This window comes from Coregonus lavaretus (genome assembly GCF_964263955.1).
Source record: "Coregonus lavaretus genome assembly, chromosome: 5".
NCBI classification, from domain to species: Eukaryota; Metazoa; Chordata; class Actinopteri; order Salmoniformes; family Salmonidae; genus Coregonus; species Coregonus lavaretus.
This window is the reverse complement of record NC_139992.1, coordinates 48,327,874-48,344,942: the sequence shown is the minus strand read 5'-3', so window position 1 is coordinate 48,344,942 and position 17,069 is coordinate 48,327,874. Positions and strand designations below refer to the sequence as shown.

Below are 17,069 nucleotides of genomic sequence, written 5' to 3'. Positions count from 1 at the left end.
GAAGGAAAAGAAGCTGAAGTTCCAACGCCTGGCAGCATAGCTGAAAATAAACAAGAGGTGTCTATAGCTGAGAGTAGGCAGCCAACTCCTACTGTGTGTGATGAGAAAGCAGTGCAAGAGAATGAGTTACCCAAAGAAGATGAATCCGAGCAAACTCCAAAGACAGACTCTGTGTCTGAATGCATTCAGCCAGAGAAAAATAAAGTGGTTGTGTCACCAGCTGTAGTTAGTGAAAAGCAGGAACCTATTTCAGTATCAGAAGTGAAAGCTGTGAGTGCCAGAGAGGGCAGCGTAGAAGACAAAACAACACCAGAGCAGACTAAAATATCTGAAACTGTGTCTGAAAATGTGTCTGTAGCCCCAGCCCCTGTAGTAGAACCTGACACCCTAGTACCTGTAGTTGGTGAACAGGACGAAGACAAACCCCTGAATGAAGAGAAGTCAATGCCTGAAATTCCAGAGTTAATAGAGGCTGAAGTGGATGCAGTTGGAGAGGTGACTGTAGTATGTAGCAACAGTAGTGGCTGAAAAGTAGATGATTCAAGTCAGAAGGGCTCTATTCACAAATGTTTCTACAGACCTTTTAGTTATGTAAAATAATCTACAGACATCAGTTGTCTTCCGTATATACATCTTCATATCTCCATTTTAAATGTTCCCAATAATATGTAATGTTTTTGATCAATTTTGGATGATTATCATCTACATATTTATTATACAATAATTGTGTTTTATTATTTTCATTTACAGGCAACGGTGAAAGAGCCTGGAGAAAAAAACACAGTCGCCAAGCATAGCAGTCCCACCAGCCCCTCAGACCTTGCCAAGCTTGAGAGCACTGTCCTTCCCATACTAGGGGCCCAGGCTACACAACCAAAGGACGATTCGGACAAACTAACCGACTCACTCAAGGCCAGACGCAAACTTGAGGTGCTACCCCTCTCACCTGAATCTCCCAGCACAGAGGATGACCCAGAACTCTCAGAGAAGAAGGACGCCTCAGCAAAGAAAAGGCTGCTGGTGCCGACAGACATCAGGGGTGACTCGTTGGAGGACAGCAGTGAGAGCTTAGGGAAAGATAGTCCCATGTCAGGGGATGACGAAGACTTCATTCGTAAACATATCATGGAGATGAGTGAGAACGAGGATGCTTCGCCGTCTGATGAAGAAAACCTAATCCGGCGAAAGATCCGAGATCAGGAGAGGAAACGAATGGAGCAGGAGAAAGGGGAGGGGAAGGAGAGAAGTGCAACTTCAAAAGGCAGGCGGCTCCTCAAGAAGAGCACCATCAGCCCTGAGGACGAAGATGAGCGGAAACTCTCACTGGATAAAGCTGACGAGGCATGGAAAGAGGGATCGGAACCCAAAGTTTCAGATTCTCAGGAAGGGGAACAGCCTTCGGCGGATAGAGGCGTGGCAGTCCGCCAATTCAGAACCATCGAGCTCAACACGACTAGCACCCCTGTGCGCATACCGGGTACATCAGATGATGGAGAGCTTGAGATGGAAAGCCTCACCAACTCCCCTGACGATCGCTCCAGGGGTGATGGGTCCTCCAGCCTGCACGCATCCAGCTTCACCCCTGGGACATCGCCTACATCCCTGTCCTCTTTGGATGAGGACAGTGACAGCAGTAGTCCCAGCCGCATGCACAGTGACGAGGGGAAACAGCACAGGAAAGCGAAGCATAGACAACAAGGCCAAGGTCTACCCACCATCGAAGACTCTTCTGAGGAAGAGGAGTTACGAGAGGAAGAGGAGCTGCTAAGAGAACAGGAGAAGCAGAAAGGCTCTGGGAAGAAGTCGAAGAAGGACAAAGAGGAGATCCGAGCTCAGAGGCGGCGGGAGCGTCCCAAAACGCCGCCCAGCAACCTCTCTCCCATTGAAGATGCCTCCCCGACAGAAGAGCTGAGGCAAGAGGCAGAGATGGAGGAGTTCAGGCGATCATCCTTATCGGATTTCTCTCCCAGCATCGAGTCAGAACCTGAGGGAGTTGAGATAAATGCGGTAAATATTGCAGCAGTACAGAAAGTTTACCAACTTCCTACATCTGTTTCTCTCTACTCTCCAACAGATGATCAAGGTGCTAATAAAAGCCCTGAAAAACGAGCCCTGAAAACTGCAGACGAGGCCTATGAAGAGATCATGCTAAAGGCTAAAACACCCACAAAAGAGAAGGTGGACATCCCTCTGGGGAAAGAGTCCCTATATGGTGGGATGCTGATTGAAGATTATGCATGTGAGTCCCTTGTTGATGGAAATGGAAAGAAAGTCCAGCGGCAGGAGCCTGAGAAAATCTCAGTGCCAGCTCAGCCCAAAATACTGAGATCTCCAGATGAAGTTTATGAAGACATGATGGAGAAGAAGAAAAAATTCATGCAGCTGGAGCAGGAACTGAAAAAAGCACAGTCAGTGTCGGAAAGACCCACACCAGAGATCGTATTGCAACCCGCTGAGCCAACCAGCTCCACAAGTGTTACAGTTACTATAGGCAAGGATGGGAAACCACTGCTCGATGCTGAGGCTGCGTATGAGGAACTCATGAAGAAAGTTCTGACTCCTGGGACTAGCCCGACACAGCAGGGTCCTGATATATCTGGGGCGGCCCCTGGTGGTGAGTTGGAAGGCACTGAATCCAGAAGGGCTCTGCGTCCCATACCAGACCTGAGGGTTACACAGTGCTCCTCTGGGGAGGAGGACGCTGATGAAGAGGCCAGTGAGACCAACAGTAAGGATAAGCCAAAGACTTCATCAGACATTCCTAAAGCTGATCAGGCACCCGTAACAGCTGCTGCAGAAACAGAGCCCAAATCAGTTGCTTGCGAGGTCCCCCCATCAATAACTTCAGACCAACCACAGATGACCATTGAAACTTCCCAGGCTGACCAGCATGTGGGCGTAAGCCAACAGGAGGTCATGGACCTGTCTAGTATGAAGTCCTCAGCCCCTGCTGTTGCCAGTGTATCGCCCTTACCCACCGTCCCTCAGTACACCCCCACTGTCCCCAGCGTAGTCTCAACCGCCCCACCAGTGCCCCCCAAACCAGCCATCCTGCACAGAGCTCTGTCTCAGGAAAAAGCAGATGTTCCTGAACCCCCTCCACTGCCCCCTCCCACCATGCCAAAGCCATCGGTTTACCCCAGGAAACCCCCTGTTCCGCTTCCACCTCAGGCCACAATCAGGTCAGAACCTGTTGCCTTGACAACAGCCCAAGGGTCACCGGTAAGACAACCTCATGTCCCCCCACCGGTTCCTCCAAAGCCAGCCATCCCCGCTGGAATGGGGTACAGCCACAGGCCAGGGGAAAATGTCAAACCACCCCTTGCTCCGAAACCTGTCTCTCAGCCTGGCTCTCCTGCCCACATCCAATATCCAAGACCCACCGCCCTCCACACAGGCCATGCTGATATAGCCCTGAATCTGAGCCCCTCAGCTGAAAGCAGGCCAGGTCACTTCTCAGGTCACTCCTCGGGTCACTCCTCCGGTCACTCCTCGGTTCACTCCTCGGGTCACCCATCCCCCACTTCTCCGCGATACGGCAATCGATACGACACCTACGTGGTTATCACTCTGCCATCCCAGCCCAGCTCTCCAGTGGAAGGGATCACCACCCAGGCCCCATCCAGTCCTGGTCCAGCATCTCCTTCAAGACTTGCCCAACCTCCACCTCAACCTCAAACACTGTATCAACCACAACCTCAACCCCAGAAACAACCACAGCCACCTCCACCACACACAAATAGGGTGCCCCTGGCGTTCACTCGCATCACTGAGTCTATGGAAAGTCAGGAGATATGTGGGCCAGAGAAAGTTGTGTCAAGCTCCTGTCATGTCATCGAGGCTATTTCAGCATCCGCTCCACCCCCAGAGGTCAGGTTAGGGCAGGTCACTCAGTTTGTGACAACAGAAGTCCAAAGAACCATGGTGTCTGTCCGACACGAGAGGTCGCCTCCCCCACCCCCGGCCCCAAGAGCGAACGGTGTCCCAATCTCACTGGAGAAACCTAAACCACAACAGACACAGAGTACACAGGGCTACCAGCTGGGGGAGGTAGTAGACCTTCGTACCATGAAGGTGAATTCAGAATCGGCCATGAAAGTGGTGGATCTGTCTTCCTCAGATGTTAGACGCCAGTCCTTGGCCACAGACATCAACGGTCGTCAAACAAGCGCAGTGCAGTCCCCAGTGGTCAATCTCAGCATTGAGTCATCCAGTGTTTCCATAGTGACTGACAGCATCACCATAGTTACATGTGCTGCCACCATACAAAGTTACGAAAATACCAACATATCCCAAGTCCCCTCTGTGCCCCTTCAGCTTACAACCACAAACAAAGCCTTCGAGCCTGTTTGTCAGATCGTCTATCGCCCCATAGATGCACAGCCCACAACCAGCAACAATGCTGAGATCCCCATTAACCTTTCTGTAGGTCCTGGCACAGGCTTAGGGACATTCCAGCCACCTGTCACCATCGCCCCTACCTCTGCCCCAGGGTGTGTGGCTAATGGTCTGAGCAGCGGGGCACCGACAGTAGCAGGTGCGGTGGACCTTAGCACAGCCAAACCCTTCAACACTGTGGTTTCGGTCGACACTTCCTCCACAGAAGTGGTCACGGTTGTGATCACAGAGGAGGATGGGAAACCCGTGGACCTAACGGCCGGGAGAAGAACCGTCTGCTGTGATGTTGTCTACAAGCTGCCGTTTGCAGGTAGCTGCACCACCCAACAGCCCACTACTCCATTGCCCGAAGACCGCTTTGGCTACCGAGACGACCACTACCAGTACGACCGCTCGCCCTACAGCATGAGGGGCTTCGGTGGGATCAAACCCTCCATGTCCGATACCAATCTGTCTGAGGCCGGGCTTTTCCTCTACAAGAGCAAGAACAGTTACAATTTCAATGGCACCACAGAGGGTGCAGTAGACCTGACATCCTCCAAGACATCTGATGCAGGTTTGTGCAGTGACATCGCCGACCTCTCGCTGAAATGTCACTTTGAGATGCCTCTGCTTATTCATGGATGATGTTTTTTTTGTTGTTTAGTTCACTTATTTTTGTTTTTTCATAAGTGCTTTGCATGGACATTTTATTTTCCCTTATTTTTTCGTTCTACCTTTATGATCATTTTTGGTACACAGATGCCTGTGCTTGCATGCTGTTTGTTCTGGCAAGACTGGAGGTTTTTACATTTTTTATGTTGCTTTTTTATTTCTTTGGATTGAGCATGGCTTTGGATGCATGGCTTTCTGTATGAGGTTTCCCCACTAAAGTTACCTGTTTTTGTGGACTCAATAGATTTTTTCCCCCAACAGGTGTAGCTTTGGACTTCTCCACCAAAGGCTCAGGGTTATATTCTGAAATGATAATCCCCCCATATTCCCAAACCAGAGTCACAGGGGCTGTTGGGACACACTTTGGCACGAGCAGTGTCCTGAGATCCTCCAATGGGGTGGTGTACTCTTCAGTCTCAGCACCAATCCCATCCACCTACGCCATCACCACACAACCTGGCTCCATATTCAGCACCACCTACAACTCCCTGTTGGCGGGCATGCACACCAGTGACACCATGCCATCCCTGTCCACTCTCCAGAACCAGCCCATGACTCGGTCCCACAGCTTCATCTCTACCACCTCCGCAGACGATCAAGGGGACGTCCCCCTCAACCTGGAGCTCTCCAAAGATGGCATATCCACCTCCGCGGCCCTCACCAGCAAAACGGCCAACCTGGCCCTGGAAAGACTGGACTCGTACACGGACGCGTCCCTGGAGGCTATTGCCGCCTCACTGGAGGCCCTGTCCTCGCCCTGTGTGCCCGGGGAGGGCCAGTACCAGATGCAGCGTGATATTCTGGAGATGGAGAAGCTCAAGCAGCAGCGGTTGGCTGAAGAACTGGAGTGGGAGCGTCAGGAGATCCAGCGCTTCCGCGAGCAGGAACAGATGCTGGTGCAGAAGGAGCTGGAGGAGCTGCAGTCCATGAAGCAGGCCATCCTGTGCCAACAGGAGGATGAGCGCCAGGCCCACCTCATGATGCAGAAGGAGACCTATGCCCAGCAGCAGCAGCAGTTAGAGCAGATCCAGAGGCTCCAGGAGCAGCTCCGAGCGCAGCTGGAGGAGCAGAAGTTCCGGAAGATGTATCCGGGGGAGATGTTGCTGGGGCACGGCCAGCAGGAGGCTGTCGTCCTGGGGCCGGACGGCACCGAGCTGGCCCGGAAAATCATGGATAGTGGGTGTCAGACGGACGACGAGGACAGTGTTGTCGATAAAGCCTATATGGCGGGGAGGAAGAAGAGAAGCACAGCCAAGAAGAGCGTAGACAGCTGCGTGCAGACGGACGATGAGGACCAGGAGGAGTGGGAGCCTGCTCGGGCCAGACGTAGCAGGCCTCGCACGTCCAGGGGGGACAGAGGTGGACAGACCTCCGATATGTCCATTCAGGCTCACTCTGAGATCTCCATACAGACAGACTCTGCAGGGAACGTAAGAATGGATGCCAGGATGGAGCTCTCTGACTCGGAAAGTCCACATAGGGGAGACAAGAGACGGCCCATGCCCTTGGAGATAGAACAGTCTGGCCACCTCAGAGCTAACCCCTCCTGCCTTCAGGCCCCGCCCAAATCCCCCAATGTCCTCTACTCCCCCATATCCCCCTGCATATCCCCGAGCAAATCCCTTGAGTTTGTGTCCTATGAGAAATCACTGGGTGATACAAGCCCACAGAGAATAAGAGGGAGTACTGAACCGACCAAAGTCTCTCCAGCCGGCAGCCCCAAGGCACCTAAGGCCATGCAGAGATCCATGTCCGACCCCAAGCCCATGAGTCCAACTGGAGAGGAGAGGGCATCATCCAGTTTCCAGTATGGCGACAGTTACTCCGTGAGTATTGGTTCAATCATTGTTTGCAATTGTGATATGTTCTATTTAAGTGGGCATAGAGTTTCTCCATTAGGCATGCAGGCTTTATACAAAGGTCAGTTTTCTCACCCCAAGGAGAAAAGGTACAAAAGGGCGCTAACACTTGCATATTATTATTTATACATAATTGGGTTTATTTTGTAATTTTATATTAAGGCCTTGTGTTGCCACTAGAGTTTGAGTTTTTCTAAGCATGTTACACTGTGACATTAGAAAAACAAACTAGAGCATAATCCATGATATTGTTCTGTTTTGAAACCAGATTTGGATGCATTTCCAGGTTGCACTTTTTGTCATAACAATACTCCATTATTGCCCTGAAAATGATGTCTTATTTCAGTTCTGTTTCTCTCACACTCATCTAATGTAGCCCCCGGCTTGCTATTCATTTGGCGAGTTTGCTGTCTAAATTCATATGAGCCTCTCATAGAATGCCCTTTCAAAGGCATTGCTGCACTAAAGCTGATATATTTATATTGGCATTTTAGTTTGAAGGCAAAGCCTGCAAGACTGGAGGGAATTTTCTAGAAGAGTTTCCATTTTTCATATTTCGGACATTGAGTCATTGCACAGTGCCTCTTCAATGTGTTTTGGGACTGGTAGCGTACTTGGTAGATATCCCACATTCTTTCTTTCAAACCAGACTAACTAGATCAGGACATATTTGAGGTAATGCAAATTATTTAGTCCAATGGTTACAGCTATTCGTTTATTAACTACTAGTTGTATTAAAACATAACATTTACATTTCATAAACACTGCAAGTATAGAAGTGTGTTCATAGCCATTATTTTTTTTAAACTTGTTTCCATGGGACCGGTTGCAGACATACTCAAAATGTAATGAAAGATGATTAAGTTAAGATATATACTTAGGTTATGCATACTAGGGTTGGGCGCGGTATCCAGATATATATGGTATACCAGCCAAGCCTTATGCATACTTAATCAAGCCTCTCATTTTGCCTCTGGCTCTCTCCCGGGGTATTTAAATACGTTTTTTGCCTGAGTGATACACCACAGAGCTCCTCATACTGTACTTACAAGGGATGGACAAAAAGCTTGTAGGAAAATATTGATATGCCACAGATCCATAGAGCTTTAATGTGAATAAATTACATATTTTGAGGCTGCTCTTAAGGTGTGAGGAACATTTACGGCCAGGAGCACCTACAGTATCTTCCTGTGAAACTCACCAGCAATTGATATGCTGTGTTTCTCAATAAGCTTTCCCTCACTCTGAGGACACCACATTTTTGTCCGTGCTTGATTGTAATCGGGACACAGAGACACTAGGATAGAGATCCTCTTCTATTTTAGTCATCCATTAATTCAATCAGATAATTGAAATCATGTAAGATTTAACACTTCTTTCCGGTTAATTTAGTCCATGTAGTAAAGGTTTAGACCAAGTCATCATTCAGATGCTGTAACCATTCAGTGTGAAATCACAATGTGACGTTTGAGTATAAATCATTAAATATAGAAGCAAAGCTATTTATTCTCGTTTTTTATAACTATTTGTTTGGTTTGGTTTTCTCCCCCAGGGCAAAAGCTCGTCGGGCAGCACCCCAACTGGCACTGGCAAGAAGGTGAAGAGGACCCTGCCCAACCCGCCCTCGGAGGAGGAGGCAACAGCCACCGGACAGACGTCCTACAGCACTGGCTCGGCCCGCCGTCGCATGTGCCGCAACACCAACATGGCGAGGGCCAAGATCCTGCAGGATATCGACCGTGAGCTGGACATGGTGGAGCGTGAGTCATCCAAGCTCCGCCACAAGCAGGCAGAGCTGGACGAGGAGGAGAAGGAGATCGACGCCAAGCTACGCTACCTGGAGATGGGCATCAACCACAGGAAAGACGCCCTCCTTAAGGAGCGGGAGAAGAGGGAGCGGGCCTACCTGCAGAGCGTGGCCGAGGACCGCGACTACATGTCAGACAGCGAGGTCAGCAATATCCGGGAGACACGGAGCGGCCGCGGCAGTGGGGAAGATGAAGAGATGGCAGGTCACGGGTTGGAGCGCCCCAGGACGGCACCCCAGTCAGAGCTGGATGACTTTGTGCCACCACAGACCACACACGAGGCCCAGTACGGCAAGTACTCCCAGTACCAGTACCCCCTGAGCCAGACGCTGTACCAACAACAATCCCTCTACCAGTCCCCCCAGTCCTACCAGTCTCAGTCTATCTACTCCTCAGTCCCCTCCCTGTCTAGCTCCCAGCAGCAGAGCTACCACCAGATGCTCCTACTCCAGCAGAAGGCAGCCAGGCAGGCGGCCCTGCTCCAAGAGTTGGACGCGTCGTCCAAGTATGAAGTCATCAGCCGGCAGCCCGACCCAGTGTCTTCCGCCTACATGGGAGGGGTCAGGTACGACAAGTACGGTAACCACTTGGACCTCCGGGCCCTGGAGGTGGGGGGCAGTATGGCTGGCAGCCCCATGTCCAATGTGTCGGCCGACTCCTTCTATGGAGATGTGGAGCACCACCACCACGCTCCACGAAGCTACGTCCTCCTAGAAGATGCGGCAGAGCTGGCCAAGAGCTCCACGAGTCTGGCTTCATCCAGCTACGCCCAGGCCGAGAAGGAGCTGGCTAAGGCAGAGAGGCTGTTGCGGAGAAGTGCAGCCGACCTGACCACAGAATACCTGGGCTCCAGCTCAAGGCTGCACTCCGGGTACGGAAAGACTCCAGACGACGAGGACTCCATGGACGACCCCTACGAGCTGAAGCTCCTCAAGCAGCAGCTGAAGCAGGAGTTCCGGAGGAGCACAGGGGGAACAGAAAGCCTGGACCCGCTGACGGGTCTCTCCCACAACTACTACAGCACTCCCAGCACGGGTGTCTCCTCCTCCCAGAGCTACTCCCAAAGACACTACCCCAAGGCGGAGAAATACAGCATCAGCCGGCTGACCCTGGAGAAGCAGGCAGCCAAGCAGCTCCCGGCGTCCATGCTGTACCAGAAGCACAAAGCCCCGCTGACCGACCCCAAAGTCTCCAAGTACTCCTCCATGCAAGACGGCAGGGGTCTGGAGACAGACTATACCAGCTATTTAGGGTCCAGTAATGTTAGCGCCTCTCCCAGATCCAGCCGGCTCCTCCAGGACGAGATCACCTTTGGACTACGCAAGAACATAGCCGAGCAGCAGAAGTACCTGGGCTCCACGTTGGGCGCCAACCTGGCCGGCTCGCTCAACTTCGGCCAGAGCCTGGCCTTGGACTCGACCTCCTACCCCAGTGGCAGCCGCTCACGGCCCTCTTCCAGGCCCAACTCTGTCTATGGCCTGGATCTCTCAATCAAGCGGGACCCCTCCAGTTCCTCGCTGAGGCTCAAGGGGGACGGAGAGGCTGCCTCAGACAGCTACCAGACGCCCTCAGGGCGTGCCAAGCCCACCAGCCTGCCCATCGTGCAGGGTGGCCGGGGGCGCATCCCCATTGTGGCGCAGAACTCTGAGGAGGAGAGCCCGTTGAGTCCTGTGGGCCAACCTATGGGCATGGCGCGGGCATCGGCGGGGCCCCTGCCGCCCATCTCGGCCGACTCGCGGGACCAATTTGGTTCGTGCCTCTCCCTGCAGGACTCCCAGCAGCAGCAGCACCTGAGGGAGGAGCCAACGAGGGGGCGGGGCTACGTCTTGATGGATGACCACCAGGGTACCATGTCGGACGGTGAAGGTAAACGACAACAGCATCAGTTCAGAACTGTGTTCTTCCTATTTCAAACTGACTCTGCTTGCATGCACCCAATATACCACCCACATATACCACCCACATGCACCACCCATGACTTTTAACTTTGCTCATGTCTTATCTGTGTCTTTATTGGTTTCTTCATCTATTGTCTATTCTGAATGTATTCATTCCCTCTTCCTTTGATTTTATGTATTGGTCTCAATGCAAGTTTCAAGTTGACTTTACTGAATGTAATTACTATATTATGTGTTTGTCTGTGTTGATGTCCTTTGATGTTTAATCCCTAATTTGGCTCTTTTTTGGTCTCTAAATGCATGTGATTGTGTCTGCGTTGGAATATATCATTATATAATATATATTTTCCTATTTAAGCTCTATGCATGGTACCCTATACTGTCTATCACTTATAGATACTGTATGTAGAAGGTATCCTTCCTCCAATAGCATTCTCTCTCTGAAACTGATCAGCAGTTTTGTTTGCTAAATGCTGTCATTTGTGGTCTATAACTGACATACTTGAAAATATGGTTTTGTGCTTTAAGTCCTGGAGGACTTCCGTAGTATTTCACAACTTGCTTGTTTATCTAACGCACAGGTGTTCGGAGTAGAATAGTAGAATAATCCCTCTACTTGAAAGCTCAGGTCAGATTGTGCAGGGAAATGAGAAAAGAGCCTCGCTTTCTCTGAGGTGATATATTGAAAAGTGCCTAAGGGTAGCAAAATGTGTTTATTGCTTTGTCCTTCAGATATTTGATGTTTATATACAATTCAGTAATTCAATTGAGGACAAAATATGATACATCATAGGAATGTGTATCTGTGTGAACACTGCACGTTGTGTATTTAGACTACGATAGGCTATTACAGACCTGTTGGAAGGTTTAAATGTATTTTGTTGTGGTAGTTAGGTACATACAATATTAGCATTGCATCAGTGCAGTATGTCTTATTTGGATGAAATACACTTGACAATTTCTATAATTCTTTCTCACTTTCTTTCATGTCCATCTCTAAGGGTTTTCCAATGCATGTTATGTTAATGCATGTTCCGTTAATCTATAATAAATCAAAAACTATAATTTCATTTGCATGTCTTTGTCTGAATATGTGCATGGGTGTCATACCTTTGTGTTGTACATGTTGCATGGGGAATATAATGTTTATTGTAGCATGAACAAAGCTCTTCCTGATTCTGTGATATCGCTTAACATCTTTATCAGGGTCTTTTGTGCTCCAACAAAATGCAAACAGTTTTCTCTATTCTCTCTCTATTATGTCTCTCTCTCTATCCTGCTGACAACCATGTCTATTTTAAAATGATCCCCTTCACAACACTGTTTACTTGATTTCATATAAATATCAACAGCAATAAAAACTACACTTGTCATGACAGGACCATCCACTCAGAAATAAACCCCCTAGTTCCTATAACCCTATCCCATAATAAGTGTGTAGAACTTGACCCTTTGACCTACAGTGAGGGAAAAAAGTAGTTGATCCCCTGCTGATTTTGTACGTTTGCCCACTGACAAAGACATGATCAGTCTATAATTTTAATGGTATGTTTATTTGAACAGTGAGAGACAGAATAACAACAAAATAATCCAGAAAAACGCATGTCAAAAATGTTATAAATTGATTTACATTTTATGCAAAACATGACTTAGTACTTAGGGCAAAACCCTTGTTGGCAATCACAGAGGTCAGACGTTTCTTGTAGTTGGCCACCAGGTTTGCACACATCTCAGGAGGGATTTTGTCCCACTCCTCTTTGCAGATCTTCTCCAAGTCATTAAGGTTTCGAGCCTGACGTTTGGTACTCGAACCTTCAGCTCCCTCCACAGATTTTCTATGGGATTAAGGTCTGGAGACTGGCTAGGCCACTCCAGGACCTTAATGTGCTTCTTCTTGAGCCACTCCTTTGTTGCTTTGGCCGTGTGTTTTGGGTTATTGTCATGCTGGAATACCCATCCACGACCCATTTTCAATGCCCTGGCTGAAGGAAGGAGGTTCTCACCCAAGATTTGATGGTACATGGCGCCGTCCATCGTCCCTTTGATGCGGTGAAGTTGTCCTGTCCCCTTAGCAGAAAAACACCCCCAAAGCATAATGTTTCCACCTCCATGTTTGATGGTGGGGATGGTGTTCTTGGGGTCATAGGCAGCATTCCTCCTCCTCCAAATACGGCGAGTTGAGTTGATGCCAAAGAGCTCGATTTTGGTCTCATCTGACCACAACACTTTCACCCAGTTCTCCTCTGAATCATTCAGATGTTCATTGGCAAACTTCAGACGGGCCTGTATATGTGCTTTCTTGAGCAGGGGGACCTTGTGGGCGCTGCAGGATTTCAGTCCTTCATGGCTTAGTGTGTTACCAATTGTTTTCTTGGTGACTATGGTCCCAGCTGCCTTGAGATCATTGACAAGATCCTCCCGTGTAGTTCTCGGCTGATTCCTCACCGTTCTCATGATCATTGCAACTCCATGAAGTGAGATCTTGCATGGAGCCCCAGGCCGAGGGAGATTGACAGTTCTTTTGTGTTTCTTCCATTTGCGAATAATCGCACCAACTGTTGTCACCTTCTCACCAAGCTGCTTGGCGATGGTCTTGTAGCCCATTCCAGCCTTGTGTAGGTCTACAATCTTGTCCCTGACATCCTTGGAGAGCTCTTTGGTCTTGGACATGGTGGAGAGTTTGGAATCTGATTGATTGATTGCTTCTGTGGACAGGCGTCTTTTATACAGGTGACAAGCTGAGATTAGGAGCACTCCCTTTAAGAGTGTGCTCCTCATCTCAGCTCATTACCTGTATAAAAGACATCTGGGAGACAGAAATCTTTCTGATTGAGAGGGGGTCAAATACTTATTTCCCTCATTAAAATGCAAATCAATTTATAACATTTTTGACATGCGTTCTTCTGGATTTTTTTGTTCTTATTCTGTCTCTCACTGTTCAAATAAACCTACCATTAAATGTATAGACTGATCATTTCTTTGTCAGTGGGCAAACGTACAAAATCAGCAGGGGATCAAATACTTTTTTCCCTCTCTGTATATGATGTCATATGGGGCAGAAAACACCATGTTTATCGATTTGCCTTGGTTACAGCCCTAAGTGACTCCCTGCTGGCACTGAACAGAGATGATCCCCGACAATCACATGAGAATATCCCAAACGGTAGAGTATTAGTTGTATTAGTTCCATTTTCCTACCCCGGCCCTGCCCCCTACCTGTCAATCATCCATAAGCCAATATGTAGACCATACCTTAACCAAAACCTTAACCGAACCTTAACGATATTAGTTCCATTCTCCTCCCCTGCCCCCTACCTGTCAATCATCCATAAGCCAACATGTAGACCAAACCATAACCTTAACTTCACCTTAACCATTAGTTCCATTCTCCTCCCCAACCCCCTACCTGTCAGCTATCCATACGCCAACATCTTAACCATTCCAGACGTCAACATGTATTTCCAATATGACTCAATGTTGGTAGAGTGTGAAGCATTCAACATATGTTAGCTGGCTTCTGTGTACAGTCTGTTCCATATTGATGAGCGTACAATGAGTCAGGGAGGTCGCTTTACACCAATCGGAAATTCAAACCTGCAGTTTGTCAATGCTGATCTAAAGATACAGAACCATACAGTTATTTTCACATTTTCCAGCATTCTAAAAGTGAGCTAGACTTGCCTAAATGTCAGACTGTTACCATGGTTACATACTGTACAGTAACTGGTGCCAGTTGTGATAAACTATGGAAAGAAAACGGACTAACCCTATACTGTGCCATATTAACTAAAAAGAGCATGGGTCAGGTTGGCATGATAGTGTGAAAAACATGACACCAAAAACATGCAAAACATTAATGCCGATAAATTACATCTGCATGAGATAAGTTAAAGTTACCCCTGGCGTGAAATATTTCAACAGGAAAGTATCATAATTTAGCTGCTTGTAAATGATATCTTGAAAAGCCCTAAATTATTAAATGTTTACCTTTCTTGGAGGCCTCTTTCTCTTCCTTTCTGTTTCTACAATCACCCGTCCCCTCTCAAGCATGCAATCCTTTTCCAACCAATGAGAGAGCTTGTCCTGACTGATAGGTTAGAAGGGACTGATTGACAGGGTTAGTGATCATGGCCTATTTGTCCCTGAAGCCTACCACCTACGGCGAGAGGAGACGGACTGGTTTGACAAACCACGAGATGGACGACCAGAGAACGGACAAGGGCCGGACAGGAGACAGGTGACACGCACGCTCCCACACACGGCACAAGTCATGAAGTTAAGAAATGCCCATATGCACACAGACTTTTAACACAATGCTTTACTGTTTATTCATTCATGCAGAAATAACCAACACTAATTACATACATATTAATGAGTACATAATTGTGGAGACATTTTCAAGCATGCATTTGTATCAGTAACTGCAGCTATCTGTTGGGGTGTAATAGCCTATAAAACACTTATGTAGTTTCCTGTATGTGTCTCTCAGGGGAAGGGTGTGTACTACCCCTTTCCTCACACCAGAGTCAAACTGCAGAGGGATCCCAAGGACCGCAGTGTATCAGGTAAGGGAAACACAGTTGACTGTACCTTGCACATGGACACAATCTGCATTGCTTGCTCTTTGGAGTTTTACGCTGGGTTTCTGTATAAGCACTTTGTGACAACTGCTGATGTAAGAAGGGCTTTATAAATAAATGTGATTGATTGATTGAATCACAGTTTATCATATCTATGAAGTTTCTACAGCTACCAGGCATTTACTGTAAATTCCATGAGAGTAAAGTTAACCATTTAGAACATGAAATGTAGGATGTCTACTCCTTTTGAACTCTCATTTAGGCTGTAATAAACACAGCTGTCTTAGCACAGTGCCAGCTCTTAATGTTTGTCTCGACCCAAAATGGGGTAGACATTTCATGGCTCCTCTGTTGATTTGGCACATCTCCACTCTCATCAGTCATCCATTCCGGCTCAAAATGGCGTGTCATTCATACACCGGATTAGCTTTTTGCAATTAGTCAGCAGGCCACAAATAAAGTGCTTGTTTATGTGGAGCCGTGTTAAAATGAACAATTTGTCTGTGGGATTTGGATGACTTGTACCTGTGTCAGAGTGTGATAAGCGCGTATTTACTCTTTAGTTTAAATGGCTGTGTGTATGTGTGTGTGCACATGAATGTGTGTCTACAGTCTACACTGGATATTTATTCCTGTGCATGCATACTCTTAATGTGTGTCTGACCACTGTACGTGCATGTGTATATTTGTGTGTGTGCATGCTTCTCACTTATTTGTGGGTTTCTACCTCTTCATTTCCAGGAAATGGATTGGGTATCAGAGTGGTGGGAGGTAAGGAGGTTCCAGGGACCAACGGAGACATCGGAGCCTACGTAGCTAAAGTCTTACCTGGAGGAGTTGCCCAACAGACTGGGAAGATACTAGAGGGTAAGTTAAGTTCACACATACTGGGATATATGCTGCGCTCCTGGGTCGTATTCATTAGGCACCAAACTGACTGAACCAGGGAGGGAAAGCTGAATGCTTGATTTAATTTTCTGTTGAATAAACTTTTTCCTACGGTGTCGCCATAATGAATGTGAAATGGTGCAAAATGGGTATATGAGTCAACTGCTTATGGTTCTCAAAAAAACATTTGAGAGAGACGTTTCTATATGTGAAATGTACTTCCCCTTTAAGAATCAATCAGTTGCAAGAATGAAATAGTCCAAGTCTGGACATGAGTGATTGTTATCAGAAGAAGGAACTGTAGCTCTATCTGTCTGTCTACATCTGTCTGTACTGTAGCTCTATCTGTCTGTCTCCTTACATCTGTTTGTTTATCCGTCCATCTCTCTCTCTGTTTACCTTTCTCTCCTGCCATTCTCTATCCTTAGCGTGTGTGTATAAAAGCAGCAGAGACTCACTGTTGACAGATGGTTTGAGAGGAATCTGACTTGAGGAATGACACGGAGATGACAAAAATAGAAGTTAATTTGCATTTTGTTTTGTCACCTCCAGGCAATGGTCTATCACTCAGTTACCAATGTGAAGGGGGGGGGGGGGGGGGGGGGGGGGGGGGGCTTTAGAGAAAGAAAGGTTTGAGAGAGATTTTACCAAAGCGCTTTCAGAATTCTGAATGTAATGATATCACAGCTTTTCTTCAATCAAATCTCAAAATGCATTGTAGGTTTGGGAAAAGCTTTGGAAGTTAGCTTTGTGATGGTAGCTTCTATTACTCCAACTTAGCATTGTTTGCATTAGCGTTTCTGTTACTTTCCTTCGGTCAGGGTTTACCCATATTATTTTATTACTACATCTCTGGGAATGTGCTATAACTCAATGGCAGCGCTAGTGCCCAGAGTTTTATAGGTCTGAATCCAAACTAAGGGGCACAACAAGCAGTAAGCATTGTCCATGTATCCCTAAACAGTCATCATGTCACTCCTGGCC

The 17,069-nt window shown here is 47.9% G+C and overlaps 1 protein-coding gene across 1 annotated transcript in view; it reads left to right on the top strand.

Annotated features, from left to right (window-relative positions):
- Positions 1–17,069, top strand: part of pcloa (piccolo presynaptic cytomatrix protein a) — a gene marked incomplete at both ends in the record, with an annotated part of 70,491 nt that overhangs the window by 34,080 nt on the left and 19,342 nt on the right. Inside the window, 7 exon segments of the mRNA XM_084161577.1 lie at positions 751–4,954; positions 5,314–6,878; positions 8,464–10,585; positions 13,712–13,780; positions 14,766–14,854; positions 15,107–15,182; positions 15,939–16,064. Coding sequence (XP_084017703.1) covers positions 751–4,954; positions 5,314–6,878; positions 8,464–10,585; positions 13,712–13,780; positions 14,766–14,854; positions 15,107–15,182; positions 15,939–16,064 — 8,251 coding nt within the window.